Source organism: Bison bison, unplaced genomic scaffold (assembly GCF_000754665.1).
Source record: "Bison bison bison isolate TAMUID 2011002044 unplaced genomic scaffold, Bison_UMD1.0 scf7180017864148, whole genome shotgun sequence".
NCBI lineage: Eukaryota > Metazoa > Chordata > Mammalia > Artiodactyla > Bovidae > Bison > Bison bison.
The window spans coordinates 9421222-9446391 of record NW_011494720.1 but is presented as its reverse complement, the minus strand read 5'-3'; the positions used below and the strand labels follow the sequence as shown (position 1 = coordinate 9446391).

General features: G+C 43.8%; 1 protein-coding gene across 1 annotated transcript in view; it reads right to left on the bottom strand.

Annotated features, from left to right (window-relative positions):
- The window catches only part of SLC22A3 (solute carrier family 22 (organic cation transporter), member 3), a 71682-nt gene that overhangs the window by 2834 nt on the left and 43678 nt on the right, over positions 1–25170 (bottom strand). Inside the window, exons 6-10 of the mRNA XM_010840899.1 lie at positions 18414–18511; positions 18080–18294; positions 9688–9796; positions 8763–8875; positions 4519–4618 (exon numbers count right to left, since the gene is read on the bottom strand). Of these exons, the coding sequence (XP_010839201.1) occupies positions 4519–4618; positions 8763–8875; positions 9688–9796; positions 18080–18294; positions 18414–18511 (635 nt within the window). The remainder of the gene's footprint in view (positions 1–4518; positions 4619–8762; positions 8876–9687; positions 9797–18079; positions 18295–18413; positions 18512–25170) is intronic.

The following is a 25170-nucleotide window of genomic DNA, read 5'->3' as shown; positions in this document are numbered from 1 at the left end:
AAGACAGCCTTCAGAATGGGAGAAAATAATAGCAAATGAAGCAACTGACAAACAACTAATCTCAAAAATATATAAGCAACTCCTACAGCTCAATTCCAGAAAAATAAATGACCCAATCAAAAAATGGGCCAAAGAACTAAATAGACATTTCTCCAAAGAAGACATACAGATGGCTAACAAACACATGAAAAGATGCTCAACATCACTCATTATCAGAGAAATGCAAATCAAAACCACTATGAGGTACCATTTCACGCCAGTCAGAATGGCTGCGATCCAAAAGTCTACAAATAATAAATGCTGGAGAGGGTGTGGAGAAAAGGGAACCCTCTTACACTGTTGGTGGGAATGCAAACTAGTACAGCCACTATGGAGAACAGTGTGGAGATTCCTTAAAAAACTGGAAATAGAACTGCCTTATGATCCAGCAATCCCACTGCTGGGCATACACACTGAGGAAACCAGAAGGGAAAGAGACACGTGTACCCCAATGTTCATCGCAGCACTGTTTATAATAGCCAGGACATGGAAGCAACCTAGATGCCCATCAGCAGATGAATGGATAAGAAAGCTGTGGTACATATACACAATGGAGTATTACTCAGCCATTAAAAAGAATACATTTGAATCAGTTCTAATGAGGTGGATGAAACTGGAGCTTATTATACAGAGTGAAGTAAGCCAGAAGGAAAAACACCAATATAGTATACTAACGCATATATATGGAATTTAGAAAGATGGTAACAATAACCCAGTGTATGAGACAGCAAAAGAGACACTGATGTATAGAACAGTCTTATGGACTCTGTGGGAGAGGGAGAGGGTGGGAAGATTTGGGAGAATGACATTGAAACATGTAAAATATCATGTAAGAAACGAGTTGCCAGTCCAGGTTCGATGCACGATACTGGATGCTTGGGGCTAGTGCACTGGGACGGCCCAGAGGGATGGTGTGGGGAGGGAGGAGGGAGGAGGGTTCAGGATGGGGAACACATGTATACCTGTGGCGGATTCATTTCAATATTTGGCAAAACCAATACAATATTGTAAAGTTTAAAAATAAAAAAAAGAACGGGTATGTCACTGTCACTGTGGAAATGAGCGGCAGTAAGTGGAGTCGAGTCAAAAGGGAGAATGCAGTCCCTCTGCTTGGAGTGTTTGCACAGAGGGCCTTCACCACGAGGATGGCAGGTATGCAGAAGGGACTCCGCAGCACTGAGACTCGGACGTCCTAAAACTCCAACGGCACATCACAGGCTTGTGCATCCAGCAGTCCACGCTGAACTCCTCCTTACATTCGACCCTGTGATCCTTGCTGGGATGCCCTCCTGGGTGACCCAGCCCTGAACAGACCCTTTAGGGCCCGAGAAGTTGCCTTTAAAGTCTGGATGTCTTATTCGAAGATGATCCCGTTCCCTTTCTCACCATTTCACCCGTTTCATTTAACCTTCAATATTCTCCTCTCCTTCCGGCTTCTAGCATGACTGCAATTGGAGGGAGAGGATTGGATAACTGCCACACTCATCTGGCCCCAGTACCCTGACACAAACCACATAATTGTCTGTGATCCCACAGCCAGCAGAACGTTTATGTTTTCTGGATACAGCAAGACCTTCCCATGGTGTAATTCTCAAAAGGACAGTTTTATTAATAATACCTTTTATACATTTCTTAATTTTGGTTTATAAAATGGCAATATCTTAAAGAAAATCTCCCACCTTACCTCAGCCTTCAAGTAGCATTAGTAGTACTGTTTAGTTGCTCGGTCACGTCCGACTCTTTGCGACCCCATGGCCCGCAGCCCACCAGACTCCTCTGTCCATAGAATTCTCCAGGCAAGAATACTGGAGTGGGTAGCCATTCCCTTCTCCAAGGGATCTTCCTGACCTAGGGATTAAATCTGGGTCTCCCGCATTGCAGGCAGATTCTTTACCATCTGAGTCACCACAGAAGCCCCAAGTAGCATTATTTTGGGGTAAAACCTAGGTAGAGCTTTGGTTGAGGCTAAGCCATTAGCTATCAGTTTACTTACAGACAAACATAAGCATCTGATTGAGTTACTTCATGGGACAAATGTCTACCTGTCCTCTGATTGGCTGGTCCTGTTAGAAGTCAGCTGGTGTGTTGATTTCAGTACACTGCTAAGGTTTTCTTCGGAAAGTTCTGAGATGATTCGTCAATGTGGTTCTTCAGAATAGCATCAGGAAATAGGACAATGAAATCAATGTGTATGTTTTAAAGTCTGGTTGAAATACTTGTAAGACACTTAGCAATGGTTGCCTATCTCCAGAGAGGGCTATGCTGCTGCTGCTGCTAAGTCGCTTCAGTTGTGTCCGACTCTGTGCAACCCCATAGACGGCAGCCCACCAGGCTCCCCCGTCCCTGGGATTCTCCAGGCAAGAACACTGGAGTGAGTTGCCATTTCCTTCTCCAACACATGAAAGTGAAAAGTGAAAGTGAAGTTGCTCAGTCGTGTCAGACTCTTCTCGACCCCATGGACTGCAGCCCACCAGGCTCCTCTGTCCCTGGGATTCTCCAGGCAAGAACACTGGAGTGAGTTGCCATTTCCTTCTCCAACACATGAAAGTGAAAAGTGAAAGTGAAGTTGCTCAGTCGTGTCAGACTCTTCTCGACCCCATGGACTGCAGCCCACCAGGCTCCTCTGTCCATGGGACTCTCCAGGCAAGAGTACTGGAGTGGGTTGCCATTGCCTTCTCCGGAGAGGGCGATGGTACCTTGTTAAAGAGGATATGAAGAGAGGAATCTCCAATCCTACCGGGAGATTCTTGTTATGAAGCTACTCGTAATCAAGTAGGATAAGCCTAAGATAATGAAACTACCAGGGCCTCCCTGGTGGCTCAGTGGTAAAGAATCCACCTGCCAGGGCAAAAGACATGGGTTTGAGCCCTGGTCTGGAAAGATCCCATGTGCCTCAGGGCATCTGAGCCCATCCATGTGCCATAACTACTGAAGCCCGAGAGTCCTACAGACTGTGCTCTGCAACAAGAGAAGCCCCTGCAAGGGGAAGCCAACACACCGCAGCTAGACAGTAGCCCCCACTTGCCACAGCTAGAGAAGAGCCCACGCGGCAACCAAGACCCAACACAGCAAAAACAAGTAGCAAACAACATCACACCTGTTCACTAGGCAATGTCAACCCCAGTTCTAGCACATAGACGTCGTCAAGTCTTTCTGAGCATAAAAAAGTGAGGGCAAGAACTTCTGTTGCACACCACCGCTTTGAGTGTGAAGTGACATGTGTGAAGCCATTGACCACTCACACAGGATCCTAAAAGTTGTCAGTTTCTAATCTCTACCCAATCTGCCAAGTGATGAAGAAAACTGCCATGAGGCGACTAACATCCCCATCTTCCCATAAATATATCTGATAAAATTTAGAGATCCCTATCCTTAATTTCCAGGTCATTGTTTAGAAGAAGACTGATTTTTATTTTTCAAATTAGCTGTTAAATTATCTGTTTAAATTCACAAATAAGGACTTCCCTGGTGGCCCAGTGGTTAAGACTCTGAGCTTCCAATGCTAGAGGTGGGTTCAATCCCTGGTCAAGGAACTAAGATCCCACATGCCAAAAAAAAATAATTCAAATAAAATAAAATTCACAAATGATACAATACCATGTTGTCATAATTTAAAAAAATTGATGATGCAGAAGTCTATGGGGTATAAAATAAGTGTTCTCTCTTCTGCACCCCTTTTCCCAACACATTTCTATCCCAGAGGGTATATTTTATCATTTTAGGTCTTTCCCTATACATTCCCATTTTCATAATCTCTCTTATTTTTATTATGAAAAATTTCAGAGAAAATTAGAATGTATGTAATGTGACTTTTTAAATATAAAATACACTTTATGTTTAAATGTTGGTTGGATATTAACTTCCTCTGCATGCTATTTAGATGCCCTCCCTCTAAACTCAATCTCTTTCTCCTTCTCCTATTTTATTTCTGCTATCATCTATCTACTTATCATCACCTCACTATCATTTATTTTCCCATCTAGCTATAGAGAGGGATAACTCTTGGTTTTATTTTTTAATAAATACTATAACACATTGTTCAGCGACTTTTCAGTTTGTAATCCACCTTGAAAATCTCTCCATGTCTTTCATATATCTATATTTCTACTATTTAAATATCTGTGTAGCAATCCATTTTATGGATATATTATCATTGTCACCACTGGCTGCCCACGGATGCACATTTAAATTATTTCTGTTTCGTCCAGTCATCAGTTCTTTTCCTTTGGATTCCGAGTTTTCACACCTTATTTGGAAATATTTCTCTCTTCATAACCACATTTAAAAAATAAAACATGTTCATTTCCAGATTTGTTTTGCGTTAACCTTTTAAATCTGCTTTGAATTTTTTGCTTAAGATGCAAGATAGGGATTTAATATTGTATTCCCTCCCACACATTCAGTGTTCTCAGCCCCATCCTTTCCCAGTGGGTTTGAAATCCTGCTTTCAATTAGGGTGTGCTGAATTTCGTATCATACCTGCTGAGCTTTTCTACGTCATCCACTGTTTCTGGCAAGGCGATGCCCTTGGTTTCAGGCAGGAGCATCACAAGAGCACCGCAGACAGACGCCAGGGTACCTGTGGGACAGGGAAACGGCGTTATGGTCCCCAGATGGCACAGCCGCCCGCATCGCCCCCTGCGCCCTCTGGAAGCCGCTGTGCTCCCCACCCTAACTCCTGCACCCCCTGCAGCAGTGCTCCGCTGAGGTCACCCTGCCCAGCTCCCCAGCGATCCTGTCACGATCTCACAGTTCCTCAGCGTCTCAGACCCTTGACAGTCCCACTGCCCCCTGTGCTGCCCCCCGTCCCCGCCCTCCTCCCGTCACGTGACCCGGCAAGGCTGGTCCCCGCGTCTGCCCAAGAGCAGCTCTTGGAGTCCTTTGGGCTCCTCCCTGTAGGGGTTCATCCTCTCTCTCCAGCAGCTTTACCCCACTGGTGACGCCTTGAAACGTATTCAAATCTCTCCTCTCTACAGACCCTTCTGTCAACCTCACACGATCCTCTAGCCACCATCCTCCTTTCTCTCTTAGAACCAAAATCCTTGAAACACCATCCTTTCTTGCTTTCTGTGAAAATTGCTCAGTCATGTCCAATTCTTTGTGACCCCATCGACTATCCAGCCCGTGGAATTCTCTAGGCCAGAATACTGAGCGGGTAGCCTTTCCCTTCTCCAGGAGATCTTCCCAACCCAGGGATCAAACCCAGGTCTCCCACATTGCAGGCAGATTCTTTACCAGCTGAGCCACCAGGGAAGCCCAAGAATGCTGGAGTGGGTAGCCCATCCCTTCTCCAGCGGATCTTCCCAATCCAGGAATCAAACCTGGGTCTCCTGCATTGCAGGTGGATTCTTTACCAACTGAGCCAGTACTGTGCCGGTAAATACCTAACAACTGGTTCTCCAGAAAACAAAGTCCTGATTTTCAGCATTTGTCTATTTCCGTGGTGTAAATACACCCGTTGTGGATGTGTGTCATTCATACCGGCAACGCAGCCTCGCGGGTGAGGCCCTGGGGAGATGGGCAGCAGTATCTCCACCATGGATGCCAGTGGACACACCAGCCTCAAGGTCAGACACAGCAAAGCTCAGTGAATCGGGAACTGAGCAGATGTATTTATTACCTCTGTTTTTCATCTCGTATACTCAATTTTTAATGATTACTGTTAGTCACTCAGTGATGTTGAACTCTTTGGTGACCCCATGGACTATAGCCCACCAAGTTCTTCCATCCATGGGATTCTCCAGGCAAGAACACTGGAGTGGGTTGCCATTTCCTTCTCCATGGGATCTCTCCGACTCAGGGACTGAACTCAGGTCTCCTGCATTGCAGGCAGAGTCTTTACCATCTGAGCCACTGGGGTGGCTCCAAGATTCTTGAAAACTTGCCAGCTGAACTTGGTGAGCCAGTCACGTCCTATTGCCATCTGCTCGAGCCTGGGCTCTTCTCCTCAGTGTTTCGCCAGCCTGGTTCCCTCCAGATGACCAGGGGCCGCCACCACCAGGCCCAGTGGCCCTGCTTCTGGCCCCTGCTGCCTGGCCTCACGGCAGCTCTGACAGATAGTGGCCTCACCCGCCACCCCCTGGCATCCCCGCCCCTCGAGCTCCTGGTCTCCCTCCTGCTCCCCTCGCGTCCCTCGCATCCCCTGCCTGGTGCCTCTCACTCTGCTGACACTGGGCGCTTGTGGCTCCTCGGGGATCCGTCTTGGGCCCCTTCTTTCCTCTCACTCTGCCCTTTTTGCTGTGTGTGTGGGGTTTCAGTCACTCCCATGGTTTCAGGGGTTCTCTTCATCCAGGTGGCTTCCAAACCTTCATCTTGAGGCCACTTTTTACTCCTGACTCAGGTCGTCAAACCTACTGCCTCCTCACCATTTCAGCCTGGATTTCTTAGAGGCACCTCATCCTACAAGCAGCCCAGATAGAATCCCTGCACGTCCTTCCGCAGACAGGTGCCTCTAATGTGCTAAACCCTCCTATGGTTCCCTCAGTCAGCAGTGTCGAGGTCCCTCTCCCTGCTCGCTCTGGTCTCTCACCCAGTCAGTCAGCCCCTCTTGGCCAGTTCAACCTCCAATGTATTTCTTCAGATCAATCCACTCCTCAACGCCTGCGTGCCATCACCTCAGACCCAGTCCTGACCTGATTACAACAACATTCTTTTAAAAGTCTCCCTACTAGCGCCGTCCCCTCTAAGTCCCTAGCATATCTGCCATCAGAGTCAAGTTTCTAAAAGGCAGACCTGACCCTGCCAACCCCAGCTTAAAACTCCACACGGCTTCCCACTGCTGTTTGGATACAGAGCAGACCCTTTGCACGTCCGGTGATCGGGCCCCAGCTGGTCTCCCCAGCCTTGTCTCTCTTCAGGCCTCGCCTCACACATGGCACTCTGTGGAGAAGGTCGCCATTTCCTCCTCTGGGGGATCTTCCCAACTCAGGGATTGAAGCCGGGTCTCCTGCATTGCAGGCTGGTTCTTCACCATCTGAGTTACCTGGGTGGCCCCAGCTTCCTCTTACTGCAGGTCTTTCCATTGCCTGGAGCACCAGCCTGCACCTCTCACGTGAATAACCTCTCCTCACCTTCCCATCTCAACAAGGGCCTCGTCGCTCCCTGACTCTCTCTCCTCTTGACTCCATGGGATGGGTTAGCGATCCTGTGATGTGCTCTCATGCACCCTTCTTTCTTTTAATATTGTTTATTTATTTACTGCCCACGCCAGGGGTCTTAGTCGTGGCGTGTGGGGTCTAGTTCCCTGACCAGGGATCGACCCCCTGAATTGGGAGAGCAGTCTTAGCCACTGGACCACCAAGGAAGTCCAGAAGTGAAAGCCGCTCAGTCGTGTCCAGCTCTTTGCGACCCTGCCAGGCTCCCCTGTTCATGGAATTTTCCAGGCAAGAATACTGGAGTGGGTTGCCACTTCCTACTCCAAGGGAAGTCCAAAGGCACCCTTATTTATCACACGCTCTTGCGAGTGGTGGTTTGGAAAGGCAGTTCCCTCTGCAAAGCAAGGGCCTGCGCCCAGCTCAGCCAGCCTGCCTTGAGGCCAGTCCCCCATCTTGAGGGACTGGGCTCTTAGACGGCTCTGTCTTGGCTGAACAATGCCTTCTCTTTGCTTTTTCATGCTGGCCCAGAATCTATGCTGAGCTTGTTTATCAGATCCCATGAAATAGTCTGAAGTGACCATTTACTGAATCACCAGTAAGACACTGACTCTGTGGTCCCAGGCCTGCTGAAGGACTACTGCATTCCTCTAGGTTTATTTCCTCATGGACGCGATATTTTCATTGGAGTTTAAGACTGCTGAGCAGTGAGTGGCCAGCCTTCTTTACCAGGAGCAAGCAGGTGGAGGTGGAGGAAAGGAGGTGAGCAAGGAGCCAGCCAGCATCCTCTCTTGCTGATAAGGAGAGGGGAGGCGGGTGTGAGACCCGGGAAGGAAAGTTGGACCAGCAATGGAGAGGCACCGGCCAGAATTACCCCAGGCCCCTCCCTGCGCTATGGTTCCATCCCGTCATAAGTTTCAAGAAGTCCAAGGGCAGGAAGGAGGGTATGAACCTGACAGTCATCACAGAGCTCATGGTAGGTATGCAAGGGTTCCGTGTCCTCTATTCTTTCGGCGTGGTGTACTCAGCGTCAAAGCAAATGAAGATACAGTATTGAAAGACATGGAACTTTCAACAACACAATTCATTTTTAGGCTTCTTTTAAACACACAAAAGGTCCTATTAGGTCCCCCCAAAACTACTGGTTGTGTCCCACAGTATCATAAAAGAGTTTCACAGTATTTGATTTTAACTCAGAACCTCAACAAAGAAAGCTAAATCAAACACTTCTTTAGAAAGTATATTTTGTTCCCATGCTGCCAAACCCTACCTTTCAGATTTTTTTTTTTTTGCAGGAGGGGAAGGGTGGGTTATGCCTTGTGGCATGTGGGATCTTAGCTCCTCAATGAGGGATCATCCCCATGACCCCTGCAATGAGAATGTGGAGTCTTAACCACTAGACTGCAAGGCAAGTTCTTAAGTTGAACACTTTTTTTATTGCAACTCTTTAATGTAAAACAAATTTAAATGATTTAGGGCCCACATTTCACTGTGGTGCCTCAAAACCTGTAAGAGTTATGGGAAGAGCAAATGAATATCATGAATATCGAACCTGGTCATCATTGTAGGTTCTATTAATACAAAGAATGCAAACGAAAGCATTTAAGAATAGTGCATGCAGTGAATATTTACCAAAGATGATAAGAGGTAGTTCCAGCCAAATGGCAGCTAGCCGGAAGAGCAGAAACGGGGCTATAATCCCCCCAAAATCACATAAACCGGAACACAGTGAAACTCCAAAGTTTCTGTAGAATAAAAAAGTTGTTTGAAATAAAAATATTTAAATAACTTCAGGATGAATAATATTTTCAGATTTCTAAGTAACAGGAATGGTAACAATATTTCCCATTTCTCTAGTGCTTGACATTGAAAACATCTCCTCTCTCATACTCTATGCAAATCATTTCCTACGCAATTCATTTCCAAGCTGCACCAGTTCACACCTGTCACTGTGACTCAGAGTCACAGTGAGGCTAATTGGAGCCAGAGGGTGGAGTCTACAGTATTGGTGGAAATTAATCCTCCACTAGCGGCATGCTACCCAGCCCGCTCTGTGGCACTCGTGTGCCCTCGTGGTGCCTAGACTGACAGTAAGGTGTGCTCATGAATATTCCCCCCAGAAAGGAGGCCAGTTTGCACTAGCTGCGCACATTGGTTGATTTCGTCCTTCAGGAACTGGCTGTGGAGTGTGGTCAGAGCAGAGGCTGGAGCCTTTACACAGAGTGGAGCTGATGATGGGAAATGTAACTCATGCTGCAAGCACACTCACCAGATTTTCTGATTTCAAGTTTAATGCGTGGGTGTGTGCGTGCTCAGTTGCTTCAGTCTTGTCTGACTCTTTGCAACCCTATGGACTGTAGCCCACCAGGCTCCTCTTCCATGGGATTTTCCAGGCAAGAATACTGGAGTGGGTTGCTGTTTCCTTCTCCAGGGGGATCTTCCCAACCCAGGGATCAAACCAGTTGTCTCCTGTGTCTCCTGCATTGCAGGTGGTCAACTTAAAACATGCAGCTGCAGAATTACTTAGGAGAAACCATGATACGGATGTTGGAATTACCGTAATGTTGTTGGGTACAATTCTGAATTTACCAAATAGACAATTTCAAAGGCCATGGTTATGCCTAGTCTTCCCAGGGTAGCAACAGTGGTCCTCAACCAGGGTATTCCTGCAAACACACAAAGTTTGGGAGGAAGAGTTAGGGGTCTACTTTACTTTCAGCACAATTTTACAAAACAAAAGGCATTTGCTTTGTGTTCTCCCAGCCTAATTAAGTGCAAATGATGTGTGTGTGTGCTTAGTCATGTCCGACTCTTTTCGACCCCATGGACTATAGCCCAGCAGGCTCCTCTGTCCATGGGATTCTCCATGCAAGAATACTGGAGTGGGCTTGCCATTTCCTCCTCGAGGGGATCTTCCTGACCCAGGGATCCAACCCACATCTCCTGGGTCCTTTCCTTTTTCCTCCATGGTAATGAGTGGGAAATGCCAAATGTTTGACATTAAATATTTTCTTTCTTTGGGGCATTAAGAGAAGAAAGAGTACCATGTCTGCCCTAAAAAGTCAGTACTTTAAATTTGTTAAGAGTTGGGCAGTTGATGACATCCTTTTTAAGGACACTAGTAGGCTATAGTCCATGGGGTCGCAAAGAGTTGGACACGACTGAGCGACTTCACTTTCTTTCTTTTTTTCTTTCTATCAGTTCAGTTCAGTCGCTCAGTTGTGTCTGACTCTTTGCCACCCCATGAATAGCAGCACGCCAGGCTTCCCTGTCCCTCACCAACTCCCGGAGTGCACTCAAACTCATGTTCATCGAGTCGGTGATGCCATCCAGCCATCTCATCCTCTGTTGTCCCCTTCTCCTCTTGCCCCCAATCCCTCCCAGCATCAGAGTCTTTTCCAGTGAGTCAACTCTTTGCATGATGTGGCCAGAGTATTGGAGTTTCAGCTTCAGCATCAGTCCTTCCAGTGAATATTCAGGACTGATTTCCTTTAGGATGGACTGGTTGGATCTCCTTGCAGTCCAAGGGACTCTCAGGAGTCTTCTCCAACATCGCAGTTCAAAAGCATTCATTCTTTGGTGCTCACTCTTCTTTATGGTCCAATTCTCACATCCAAACATGACTACTGGAAAAACCATAGCTTTGACTAGACGGACCTTGGTCAGCAAAGTAATAGATATTCAGAGAATACCCAACTACTAAAGAAAGCTAAAACTCATTAAACAAAACAACTGCCAAGGAGGGCGAGGGAGGAAAAGAGGGCTCCAGAGTGCAGGTCGTGGCTGGGAGGCTCCACCTTGTCACATGCTGGTTGCTTGCTAGCCAGGACATCCTGGTGTCCTGGACATTGCTGTAGCTGAGGACACCCGCAGCACCCACGTTACCGTCACGTCGGGAGGAAGGAACAGCAGAGATGCTCTGATGCGCTGGGCCGCCATCTGCTCTGGCGCAGTTGTAAACACGTGTTGTATTTAGCCTTCACTTTTCCATTAAGGCCAGGGAAGGGGACCAGGAAACGCATTCCACCCCTTCCTCCAGTGAGCAGGTGGGGCAGTGCCAGGTGCTGGGGAATGGAAAGCAGCAGCTGGTGCCCAGATTCCCTGGGTCCCGGCCTGACCGGGCGACCTCTTGCTGCTCTGCGGCTGCAGAGGAGAATGCCTCCAGCTCCCATGGAAATAACTTGATTACTTAAGAACCAGGTTAGGTTCTTAAGCTACAGCTTTTTCTACTGAATCAAGATTGCTCTACGAGTGAATCCCACTGACAACTTCAATGACAATTTAATCTTATAACTGGTCATTCATGGGGGAAAAAACAAAAACCAAGAAACCAGATTAACACACACACACACACACACACACACACACACAGAGCATGAGAGATGTATGTGGTTAGCTCAGTGAGGACAGATCAATAACTAGTCAATTCAATAAAAGTTTAAGAAAATGCTTTCAGGTTTTCTTAAGAATCTCAACTCTTTCTAAGCAGTAAAGGCCAGTATCTAACTTCACTGGACAGAGATTCTGTTGAAATGTGTGACAAAAGAGAAGTTCGAGAAGCGGCACGCTGTTTCAACAAAAGGGTAAAATGAAAACAATTCATAGGAGGTGTAAGGGATGTGTGAATATTAAGATTGCACATAAAAACTTCCAACCAAACCAGTAATATTCTAAGTTCGCCCTGGAGTGACGATAGATATCTTTTGATAGCAATGGCAAGAAACAAGACAATTTAAGATTGAGGACTGAAGCTGAAACTACCTCCCACGAACTCCCGAGGACACAGAGAAAGAGGGTCCCTCTGAAGGGGATTTGGTCAAACTGCTAGAGATTATTGAGAATAATTTCTCAGTTTTTGAAGAAAGGATGTAGGGTTTTAAACAAACACAATTTTATATCTCCTCTGAATGCCCCATCTGCAACAGACTCATTAATACTTTTTACTTAAAAAGAAAAGTCCAAGACAACTTTTTCATTTCAAAAAGACTTACCCAAACGGCCGGGTTTATAGCTATCTTGAATAAACTCAAATTAAAAATGGCAGATGAGTATGGGTCTTAAAAAGCTCTTTTAAACACAGGCAGAACACTCTCTGATATAAATCACAGCGACATCTTTTTCAATCCAGCTCCCAGAATAATGGAAATAAAAGCAAAAATAAACAATTGGGCCCTACTTAAGCTCAAAAGCTTTTGCACAGCAAAGGAAACAACAAAATGAAAAGACAGCCCACATTTGGGAGAAAATATTTGCAAATGATGTGACTGATAAGGAACTAGTCTCCAAAATTTACAAACAGCTTATGATGCTTAGTAGCATCAAAACAAACAACCCACTCAAAAAATGGGCAGAAGACCTGAATAGACATTTCTCCAAAGAGGAAATACAGATGGCCAATAGGCACATGAAAAGATATTCAACATCGCTAGTTATTAGAGAAATGCAAATCAAAAGTACAATGAGATGTCACCTCACACTGGACAGAATGGCTATCATAAAAAAAAAAAATCCGCAAACAACAAAAGTTGGAGAGGGTGTGGAGAGAAGGGAACCCTCCTGCACTGTTGATGGGAATGTAAATTGGTACAGCCACTATGCAGAACAGTTTGGAGATGCCTAAAAAAACTAAAAATAAAACTACCATATGACCCTACAATCCCACTCTTGGGCATACATTCGGAGAAAACCATGGCCCGAATAGATACATGTACCCCAGTGTTCACTGCAGCAGTTTACAATAGCTAAGACATGAAAGCAACCTACATGTCCATCAACAGGGGAACAGATAAAGAAGATGTGGTATACACACACACACACACACACACACACACACACACACACACACGCGCACACAATGGAATATTACTCAGCCATTAAAAATAATGAAACAATGCCATCTGTAACAACATGGACGGACTTAGAGAGTATATACCGAGTGAAGTTAGACAGAGAGAAGGAGGAGAAATATCACATGACTTTCCTTATATGTGGGATCTAACAAGAAATGATACAGATGAACTTACTTACAAAACAGAGGCTCAAAGACTTAGAAAACGAACTCAGGGTTGCCAAGGGGAAGGAACACTTAGGGACTTTGGGAAGGCCATGTTTACACTGCTATATTAGAAAGGATATCAGCAAAGACCTATTGTACAGCACATGGAACTCTGCTCAGTGTTATGTGGCAGCCTGGATGGGAGGGAGGTCTGGGGGAGAAAGGATACTTGTATACGTACGGTGAGTCCCTTTGCTGTACACCTGAAACGATCACAAAAGTATTAATCGGCTATACCCCAACACAAAATAAATTAAAAAAAAAAAAAGCTCTTTTATTTTTCATGCTTTAATTAGAATTCAAAAATTTGGGTCAGAGACAGTGGGTCTTAGATGAGGATACAACCCGGACGATTGTTCTAAAATTGTTTTCCAGAATTTCATTCTCCAGTCGGGCTTCGTGGGGGGAACGCTGGTTAAACAGTTTTCTCTGAGATAATTTTAGAGCTGATTCCCCTAAAAGGCTGCTCAGTATTCTTCTCAGGGGCAGTCATCCTGGTGATGACGTCAAGAATGGCTGAGAGGAAAAGTCTTTCTAATGTTAATTCAACAGCCCAAGGAACCAAGTCCAAAAGTTCCTTAAGTGGAAGTGAGGACTCTCAGCTCAGGCAAGCAACCCCTGCTAACATTGGGTACTCACACACAGCACTACGAATTTGAACTTATTCTTGGCAGTCAGTTACGACGAGCATGAGACTACGAAAGCAGCTGTATCTGCAGAACACACAAATAAAATGCGTCCAGAATAGGAGCAAGTCGTTTCCATTGCTGCTAAGTACAACTCTAAAGACTTGGGAAATTCGGTCTACAAAATAAACCTGACCAGATCAAACAGAAAAGTGTATTCTTTGTCTTCTGTTTTCCAATATATGAGCGTGTTCTCTGTAAGACAGCTTGATTCCCACCCACTTAGTTACTTCAGTATGGGTTTGGACATTTGATCTTCAATGCTTTCTGGGATCGTGCTGGAGGCAACACGATTAAAACCATCCCAATCTTTCTGGGGCCAGAGAAAATCTTCTGGGGGAGAGTTCTATCACGAAAAGATGGGCCAAACTTAAGTCATTTTTTCCCCTTTACTTTCCTAATTTCATATGCAATGAGTATGTAATTAATATTTGATTCCTATTCCATATGGGATGAAAACAGATGACCTTGTCTTAGAAAACTACATTTAAAAATTAAACCTAAAACTATACAGTGCCAAAGTAAAATGGAAAGATCAGTGAAGTATCCAGTGGTCCTCATTTGTCACCTTCTCCTAAATTGTGCATAATGCCCAACAATGGAAATTGTCTGTCTCCTTTGAAAATGAACTTATGGTTGCCAGGGTGAAGGGATAGCTAGGGAGGTTGGGATGGTCATGTACACACTGCTGTATTTAAAATGGATAACCAACAAAGACCTACTGTACAGCACAGGGAACTCCGCTCAGTGTCATGTGGCAGCCCAGACGGGAGGAGGGTTTGGGGGAGAATGGACACATGTGTATGTATGGCTGAGCCCTTCTGCTGTTCACCTCAAACTATCACAATGTTGTTAATCGGCTATACCCCAATACGAGATAAAAAGTTAAAAAAGAAATTATGTCTATCTTGTTTATAGCTCTATCCTTACTCCTAGTTTAGTGGCAGCAATTAATAGATACTAAGTAGATGTGCACTGACTTATATCTTCTCCAAGTCTTTTTTTTTTTTGGCCACATAGGGAGGCTTGCAGAATCTTAGTTCCCTGACCAGGGGATCAAACCTGGGCTCTGGCAGTGAAAGCACCAAGTTCCAACCGCTGGACCACCAGGGAATCCCCGTCCCCAACTCTTATAATGCATTAGCCCAGTGTGGGAGGTTGAACGATGTTCCCCAAAGTTCAGGTTCACCACCTCAGAGTGTGGCCTTATTTCAAAATAGGGTCTTTGCAGATGTCATGGTTAAGTTAAGGCCCAGAGATGCAGAGAAGGTCATGTGAAGATGGAGGCGGAGATGGGACTGCTGTCCGGGAATGCAGGGATGGCTGGCAACCAGCGGAAGCCCAGAAGAGGCAGGCAAGTGTCCTTAAGCCTTCAGGGAAAGCGAGGCCACGCCTACACCTGGAGGTCAGACTCCAGCCTCCAGGATATGAAAGAACAAATCCGTGTTGCAAGCCATGCAGTTCATGGTACTTTGATACCGCAGCTCTAGGAAACTCACATGCTCAAGAAAAATGAGATAAATGGAAACAGTTCTGTTTATCATCAACCATTCCAACATGACAGGATTTCTCCCCCTTCTCATTCTGAAGGTGGGCATTCTGTAATGGTATTTAAATAGGGTTATTTGATGTTTTAGGATTTCATAAGAATATTATTAATGAACTTATCTATTAATGTCTGACTGTTTTGACATTGCAAAGAGCCAACTCATTGGAAAAGACCCTGGTGCTGGGAAAGATCAAAGGCAAAGGGAGAAAGGGGTGACAGAGGATGAGATGGTTGGGTTGCACCATCGACTCAATGGACGTGAGTTTGAGCAAACTTCGGGAAATAGTGGGGGGCAGAGGAGCCTGGCGTGCTGCAGTCCGTGAATCAGCACAGGCAGTTCATACTTCTGAGAACCGTGCTCTACTTTGTCCATACTCTTCACTAGGTTGTCAACCTCTCCAAGTCAAGAAATGTATTTTTCTTCCCTTTGTAACCTTCATGTTTTGCAGGGAATTAGTGATATGAAAGAAATGTGAATCAGGGTCAAAGATACCACAAAATTAAGTCAGATAAAGGTGATCAAAAGCAAACTACATGAATTCCATTTCTGGGTATATATATGAGAAAAAAACCAAAGCCACTTACTGGAAAAGATACACACACCCTAATGTTACAGCAGCATTTTTACAGTAACTAAGAATCAAGAATGAATGGATAAAGATGTGGTGCGTGTTATCCCTTATATAGCGACTGAACAACAACAATATGTGGAATCCAAACTAGGAAACGAATTTATCTACAAAACAGAAACAGACTCTAGAGAACACACTTGTAGTTAACACGGGGGAGGGCGCAGGGAAGGGATGGACTGGGAGTTTGGGGTTGGCAGATACAAACTATAGAGAATGGATAAACAACAAGGCCCTATTGCACCGCGCAGGGAACGGTACACGCTATCTTGTAATAAACCTTATGGAAAAGAAAAAAAAATTCTTCAAACTGAAAAAATAAATGCTTCTCTTGTGCTGACATAAAGTACTACAAGAGGCTCCAGCTGTCCCAGCAACCTCCCCCGCCCCCCACCTCCTGGAATGTGGAAATAATGAACTTGATCTAAAACACACATTCCCTGGGAGTTTGAAAGGCTTCCACCGTCCAGGCCCTGCTGTGTTCCAGGACAGGGATAATTGGCGGTGGGTTAGCCACACACTTGGAGTTACCAACAACCTCTGTATCGCACAGCAGTCAGCAAGCCCTCCCCTCCCCAGTTTAACTCTGAAGTGTCTCTGAAATCACCGTCTCCCATGCAGGCCTGAGTGCCACCACCTTGATCCCTGCTCGAAGCATCGCTCCCTCCCCATTGCCATTGTCCTAGCTGCCGCAGTCACTTGGAGGTGCTTATCTGCCACCCGAAGCTCACAAGCCCACACCCAAGCTCTTGACCTGACTGTGAGGCTATCATTGCTGGACAGGGATGATCCCTCAGCCTCCTTGCCGGGATATTCCCGCGATAACGAAGAAGGTTCCAGGATATTCCTGTGATAACGAAGAACGTTTAGTTCCTAAACCAGCACAGGTGGTTCATACTTCTGAGAACCGTGCTCTACTTTGTCCATATTCTTCACTAGGTTGTCAACCTCTCCAAGTCAAGAAATGTGTTTTTCTTCCCTTTGTAACCTTCGTGTTTTGCAGGGAATTAGTGATACGGAAGAAATGTGAAACAGGGTCAAAGATATCACAAAATTAAGTCAGATAAAGGTGATCAAAAGCAAACTACATGAATTCCATTCCTGGGTGTATATATATGAGAAAAAAACCAAAGCCACTAATTGGAAAAGATACATGCACCCCAATGTTACAGCAGCATTTCTACAATAACTAAGAAGCAACCTAAGTGGCTATCGACACATGAGTGGATAAAGAAGATGTGGTCTCCTACATTGCAGGCACATTCTTTACCAACTGAGTTATGCGGGAAGCCTATATATATATATATATATGTAAAACTCCTCAGCCATAAAGAGAATGTAATTTGCCATTTGCAGCAACATGGATAGCCTTGGAGGGCATTGTGCTAAGAGAAATAAGTCAGACAGAGGAAGACAAATACTATAAGACATCACCTATATGTGGAATCTAAAAAATTACAGCAAACTAGTGAATATAACAACAAAAAAAGCAAACTCACAGATACAGAGAACAGACTAGTGGCTACCACTGGGGAGAGGGAAAGGGGGGTAAGGTAGGGGTAGGGGACTAAGAGGTACAACTATTAGGTACACAGTAAGCTACAAGAATCTGTTGTACCATATGGAGAATACAGCCAGTACTTTATAATAACTACAAATGGAATACAACCTTTATGTATCATGAATCATCATACTGTACATCTGTAACCTATGCAATATTGTACATAAAGTAAATTTCAATTAATTTTTTTAAAAAAGTAAACTACGACTACAATCTAGGTTTTACACATCTATTTCATCCACAAATGACCCTACAACTGGGGAAAACAGAAAAATCTATAGAATCAATCTTCTACACTCACAGTCGTTATGCTGATTTGGCAGAAACGGAGAGACATCACGAGAGTGTGCCTGGCACTATGATGTTGATGCCAGGGGACATTTGCTAAAGATGAGAAGTCCCCCGTTCTTGATTATTTTAAGATTTTTTTCAAGATCTTGGCTGCCAAGCAGACTTGAGGGACAGTTACCTTCTGGTAAGAATGCAGTGACAAGGCATGCCACCCCTGCCACGACATTGCTGGCCGCAAAGGGTAGACGTCGACCAAAACGCTCAATGGTTAGTAAGATCAAGAGGGCTCCTGGCAGCTCCACAACTCCCGAGATGAAAAAGTCGATATAGAGGTTGCCTCCTATAATTCCCAGGCGCATGACGAGTCCTTGATAAACCACAGCACTTGTGAACCTGGAGTAACACCGAAAGACAACAGAGAACAAGTGAGAGAGAACTTCCACCTGATCTGGAGAGAGGGATGTGTTGTAAATTTGACACAAGCTTTTGAATCCATCACAAACCAAACTTACCAAGCAAACATAAGTATCAGTGTGCACTTCCTCATTTGGGGAGTTCTCACCAGATCTACAAAGGATGGATTACTAACTTCCTCATCCGTAACAGTGATCTATACAAGAGAAGCAGATTTTCAGTAGGAATACACAGCAAGAGACATCTGCATATTATAGATTCGTCATTGACCAGATTCAAAGCTACCGAATGATCTTACTGAACCAATCAGGGTCTTTCATTATGACATCTTAGCACCTGAGTACAAAAAGTTTGGTTCTCTAGCCTTTGTCCTAGGTCAAATTCTCAAAGGTGTGCTTGCTGCACTGAGAATCAGCAGTACTATGTGCTTGGAATAAACAAAGATAAAAGGTGTGTTCCAAAGTAAACTACCTTTGTGCATGGCCACATTGGAGAACACAAGCATAAAGGTGGTGAAAGCAGGCTCTAGACAAGCTCCTTTATCTATTAACTCCTCAAATCTTATGCTAACCAATAAGCTAGAGTCATGGTAGGTTCTAGAGCAAGGCTGGCATCAACGGTGTCCTATTGTTTCTTTCCGTGTAGTGGAATCCAGCATCTTTTTGATAACAGGAAAATTCAGCTCATCCTTATTTGGCCATTCAAGAAGTTGGTCTTTCTCGAATTCAATTAAACAAATATTGCTCTTTGCCTCCTATGAGTAAAGTACTAAAAAGGAAACAGCTGAACATACCCACTGCTTCCGGTCTTTCTTTTTTTTACAAATTTTTTTTTTTGCATTAAGTTTTGTGTATTTAAATATTGTACTAGAATAGTATTTATCTTGATTACTGAGCTTTTAAAATTCTTCTTCCTTTTTTGGCTGCATGAAGCGGCATGTTGGATCTTAAGTACCTTGACCAGGGATTGAACCCACACCCCCTGCAGTGGAAGCATGAAGCCTTAACCACTGGAATGCCAGGGAAGGCCCTCTGCTTCTAATTCTGTGTGCGGAAGAGACCGTAACTCAGTCTCCTGCAGTGACCGCTGTGCCACACTTCCATGCACTTGCATAGTGTTACTTCTGCCTGAAGAACTCTTACTCTCCCTGGTTCTGCAGGTCTTCCCTAACCTCAGGTAGAACTGGTGATCTCCACTCTGTGCCTCCACTTACTAGACTTCTATCACAGGCTCTACACAATTGCATGCCTTTACAGGTCTACATATTCTTCTCCCTGCATGAGCTCTGGAGTTCTTGTGGGGCAGAGACTGTATTGTAGCACCAAGCAAAGTGTCTGGTGTCCAGCCAATATTTGGGTGATTACCGAGTGCTGAAACAGGAAGTCAAGTGCCTTGGCCACGACTCTGTGCTGAGTGTAGTCCTTGGTCTTCGTCCTTCTGCTAAGTGAGATCCCTGGTTAGTGAAAACAGGACCCTCATTGTCTGTTTGCTCAACTCCAGATCTGTTCCAGACTGAGTGGAAAGCTTGGCAAATTTTCCCCAAGCCTTTGTGTTGGAATTTGACTTAAATTCTCATGGATAGTACCTTGTCAATCACCCGTTCTAAACATTACATTCAATGCATCAACCAAATCTTGATATCTGTTGCCTATGCTTGCTCTGAGGAAAGTCACACACACAAAAAGAAGATTGCAAAATGAATACTTTAGATCATTTTATTTTCCTAAATCTTTCTGACACTGTATTTCTTCTATCATTGTTGTTTAGTCACCAAGTCATGTTAGACTCTTTTGTGACCCCCTGGACTGTAGTCCACCAGGTTCCTCTGTCCATGGGATTTCCCAGGCAAGAATATTGGAGTGGGTTGCTATTTCCTTCTCTAAGGGATCTTCCCAACCCAGGAATCAAACCTGCCTCTCCAGCATTGCAGGTAGATTCTTCACCACTGAGCCACCAGGAAAGCTTGTATTTCTTCTATAACAAGACACAAAGTTTTCACACTTCAAAATCTCAAAATTAGGATGTGTCCTATAACTCAGCTGATAAGAAAGTAATGAGCCACAGCTTCAATAGCATGGCTTTTCTCACTGAGCGGCACATAAAATGATGATGCGTCTCTAAATTAACAGTATCCTAGGATCAATGAAACAATAGTAGTTTCCATAGCGACACTAATGGAAGACTGCTAATTGATTCAACTATGCATTCTTTCCATCCCCCTTTGGATAATAGAACCCACAGAATTTTAGTTAGGCTCATGGCTGCCTAGTTAAAGTCATATTTTCTAGCCTCTCTTTCAGTTGTGGGTGGTCCAGTGACCAAGATCTCAGCAACGATGTGGGAGTAGAAGCCATGTGTACAAGTTCTGGGTCCCATCCTTTAAAAAGGAAATGGTTTGCTCTCCATTCACAGTTTCCCCCTTCCTGAGGGATGGAGGAAGAAGAGACTGGTGAAATGGCTTCAATTATACGACCTATTGCAGGTGATAATGGAGAAATGAGATAAATGGAACCCGGGTCCTGGGTGACCTCATGGGGCAGAGCTACCTTCAGGGCTGGGCTACTCACCTCTGCGTGGGCACGTAATAGAAAAAGGCACTTTTCTCTTTTTTGTCGCTGTATTTTTGGAGATCTCTGTTACAGCAGCAAGTTGACCTGTACTATAACTAATGCAATCCTTATTAAAATGTCCCCTGAGCTAATATTCAAAATTCTAAGACCCCCTACCCTCACCTCTGCTGTTCCAAAAACAAATCAGGAATACCAGAAGCAAAAGAATTTAGTATGTCCCAACAATACAGTTGGCTCTTCACATCCACAGGTTCTGCCTCTGTGGATTCAACCAGTAGTGGGGCCTGTGACTGATTGAACCCATGGACGCAGAACTTGGGGATACAGAGCATCAGCTGAGACCCATTCTGTACAAGGGTCTTGAGCATCTGAGGATTTTGGTATCTGCAGAGGGTCTTTGAACCAATATTCCACAGATACCAGGGGAAAACTGTATATTTTTACACGGTTGGTTATCAAAATATTTTTCACACTTAGTTTCTATATATTGCCCATATTAAAATGGCTAACGCCTACGAAGTATGTAATATTTCTTAGATTCTGGGCTAATGAATTGATGAATTGAAATGTAGCATGAAATAGTCCATTTAATTCTCATCAAGACTCTCTAAAGTGAGTACTCTTCAGGGTTCTATTGTATAAATAAGTAAACCAAGGCTTAGCACACAAGGATTCAATAGAAGAAGGATGGCTAAGCCAGGATGTGAAGTCCAGGCAGTTGAGAGCTTCTGTTCCTCATTGTCTTACCGCACTACTGAACATATTAAAACTTTTTATTCTAGAAAGCTTCTCTGTGGTTTATGGTAACTTCTATATAATTTTAGAGAAGGACATTATGACCAAAAAGCTAATCTTTAGTTAAAACACTATTTTATGGAAAAGGTGGCCTTGATGAAAATGATTTAGATTTTGAGGATCTTTAAATTCCAGATTAAAACCACTCATTATATGAGGGCAGCTTTCCTCCACGGATGGATGACTCCTCCAGCAGTTCTTTTCTTTTCACTTAGAGTTTTTCCCCAACTCAGGAAAACTTGGGGTCATGTTTATGTCATACTGTTCTCTTCTCTCCAGGAAGTTCCTGACAGCATTGCTTATCTGCACATGAGCACCACGATCACCCACGGCACAGAGGGGGACAAGCTTTCCTTTTCAACAGCAATATTCACAACGATTTATTCAGTTCAGTCAGTTCAGTTCAGTCACTCAGTCATGTCCAACTCTTTGCGACCCCATGGACCACAGCACGCCAGGCCTCCCTGTCCATCCCCAACTCCCAGAGTTTACTCAAACTCATGTTCATTGAGTCGGTGATGCCATCCAACCATCTCATCTTCTGTCGTCCCCTTCTCCTCCCACCTTCAATCTTTCCCAGCATCAGGGTTTTTCCAATGAGTCAGTTCCAATGAGCATCAGGTGGCCCAAGTATTGGAGTTTCAGCTTCAACATCCATCCTTCTGATGAACACCCAGGACTGATCACCTTTAGGATGGACTGGTTGCATCTCCTTGCAGTCCAAGGGACTCTCAAGAGTCTTCTCCAACACCACAGTTCAAAAACATCAATTCTTCGGCGCTCAGCTTTCTTTATAGTCCAACTCTCACATCCATACATGACCATTGGAAAAACCATAGCCTTGACTAGACAGACAGAACTTTGTTGGCAAAGTAATGTCTCTGCTTTTTAATATGCTGTCTAGGTTGGTTATAACTTTCCTTCCAAGGAGTGAGCGTCTTTTAATTTCATGGCTGCAGTCACCATCTACAGTGATTTGGGAGCCCCAAAAACAAAGTCAGCCACTGTTTCCCCATCTGTTTGCCATGAAGTGATGGGACTGGATGCCATGATCTTTGTTTTCTGAATGTTGAGCTTTAATCCAATTTTTTCAGTCTCCTCTTTCACTTTTATCAAGAGGCTCTTTAATTCTTCTTCAATTTCTGCCATAAGGGTGGTGTCATCTGCATATCTGAGGTGATTGATATTTCTTCCGGCAGTCTTAATTCCAGCTTCTGCTTCATCCAGCCCGGAATTTCACATGATGTACTCTGCATGTAAGTTAAATAAGCAGGGTTACAATATACAGCCTTGACGTACTCCTTTCCTGATTTGGAACCAGGCTGTTGTTCCATGTCCACTTCTAACTGCTGCTTCTTGACCTGCATACAGATTTCTCAGGAGGCAGGTCAGGTGGTCTGGTAAACCCATCTCTTTAAGAATTTTCCACAGTTTATTGTGATCCACATGTCTAGACAAACTTGGACGCTGTTTTAAGTCTAGAATTCCAGATCCAGGAGCCTGGAACTGTGCTTACTGTCTGAAGCCCATTTAGATTGATTTTCTGTTATTTGTTGCCAAAAGCAGAATTATTTCAAGAATTCAGTCCAGAACAATGCTTTTGCATAATAACAGAATATTTTAGGCAAAATAACTTTGCAATTAAGAATGAAAATAATTGCTTCACTACTCCAATTTACTCTGTAAGAATATTTAGTATTAGTTTTAATTTCAAACTTTTCATATTTAGAATCAAGCGGTCACATGATCTCTGCTTTTCCAAAGCACACATTTAACGCCTAATATATATCCTACAGCAAAAGAATATGCAGCGCTGATAATAACTGAAGATAATCAAGACCAATTTTCCCCATTCAGTAAATGAAAGGATTAATAGTGCTTCCAAGCAAGTGAGTATTTTGCCAATTTGAGAACAAATCCAGCTCGTCTTTGATTTACTAACACACTGTCCACAGTGACGCAGATATTCTGAAAGATGACCCACTTTCTGGGTGTCCAAAGACCTCGGGAGACTAAAAGCCATATCTTGGATGGAATTCATCCAGGAAAGTCTTGGCAACCCATGCGCAGTGACTGGTTCAGCGCCTACCCTTTTACAACAACTTCTAGCTCTGTATTTTGAAATGAAATCGTGCTTATTTTCTATCTCCAAAGTGTTTGCATAGTCTTAGATGTAAAAGAATAGAAATGCTATATTAGATTATTATAGATAGATGGACTTTAAACTTTGTTTTATTGAAATATAATTTACATCCAGTAGTATTTAGCAACTTTAAGCTACATTTCATGAAATTTTGACAAATGCGTCAAGTCACATAATCATCACTGCCATCATGATGTGGAATATTTCTACCACCCTCAAAAGTTTCCTCCTGTCTCTTTGCAATCAATTCTTTCCCCCTGATGTTCAGCCCCCAGTAAACCCTCATCTGCTTTCTGTAATTAGTTTGCCTTCTAGAATTTCCTGTAAGTGGAGCCATACAGTATGTTATCTTGAGTATCTAACTTGGCTTTAGAGTTTGTCATACATTTATCCACCTAAGAGGTGTCTGCCTGCTCTCATTTGGAGCAAAGGAAGATGGGAAATGCTCTTGGAAACGTCTGTCTGTTTGGATCCTTGTTGCCTAGCAACGTCACTCGTTGAAAAAGGGGCTGCTCACAGGTAGACTGTACAGGTTGGTTTCCTGATATTCATTTACTGAACGGATGGCTATTTGTTCTATTTGTTTCCCAACTGTCTTTTAATTCTGCCAAGACTTTTGCTTTACATCAACAACGATGTACCCTGTGTTAAAAGCATACTTTATTCATCTTTCTTTGATTAATCAAGTTCTATTTATAATTCTTTCTGGTGCCTTTCTGAAACATTTCTTGAAGTTGACATTTTAATTTAAATTGCCAAGGAAGAGAAAGACACTATAAATAACCATCTATTATAAATATGGTGTTCAGAGCTCTCCTGACAAGGGATTGGTTTCTGGGCAAGAAACAAGCTTACAGTTACCAAAGGGGAAAGGGTGGGAGAGATAAATCAGGAGTTTAGAATTAACATATACACATTATTATATATAAAATAACCAACAATGATCTATGAATATCACAGGGAACTAAACTCAATATATTTTAATAATATATGAGGGAAAAGAGTCTGAAAAAATAGATATATGTATATGCAAAATGGAATCACTTTTCTGTAAACTTGAAACCAGTATGACACTGTAAATCAACTATACTTCAACAAAAAAAAATTTTAAGAGATAAACAGCCAGGATCAGGCTAGAGATGTTTTATTTTAGAACATTTTCTTACCAGCACATTATTTAAATAACCCCGAACTTTCATTCTCCTCCAATGAACTTTTGTTCAAAACAACTCTCTCCAATTTCTTCCCAGAACCTAATGAAAGCTAACCTTCCCTTTGTATTCTCAGACTGGGCTATGATTCTCCTTAGATCATATGTCGTGATGTGTAATGCCTCTGCTATTCACA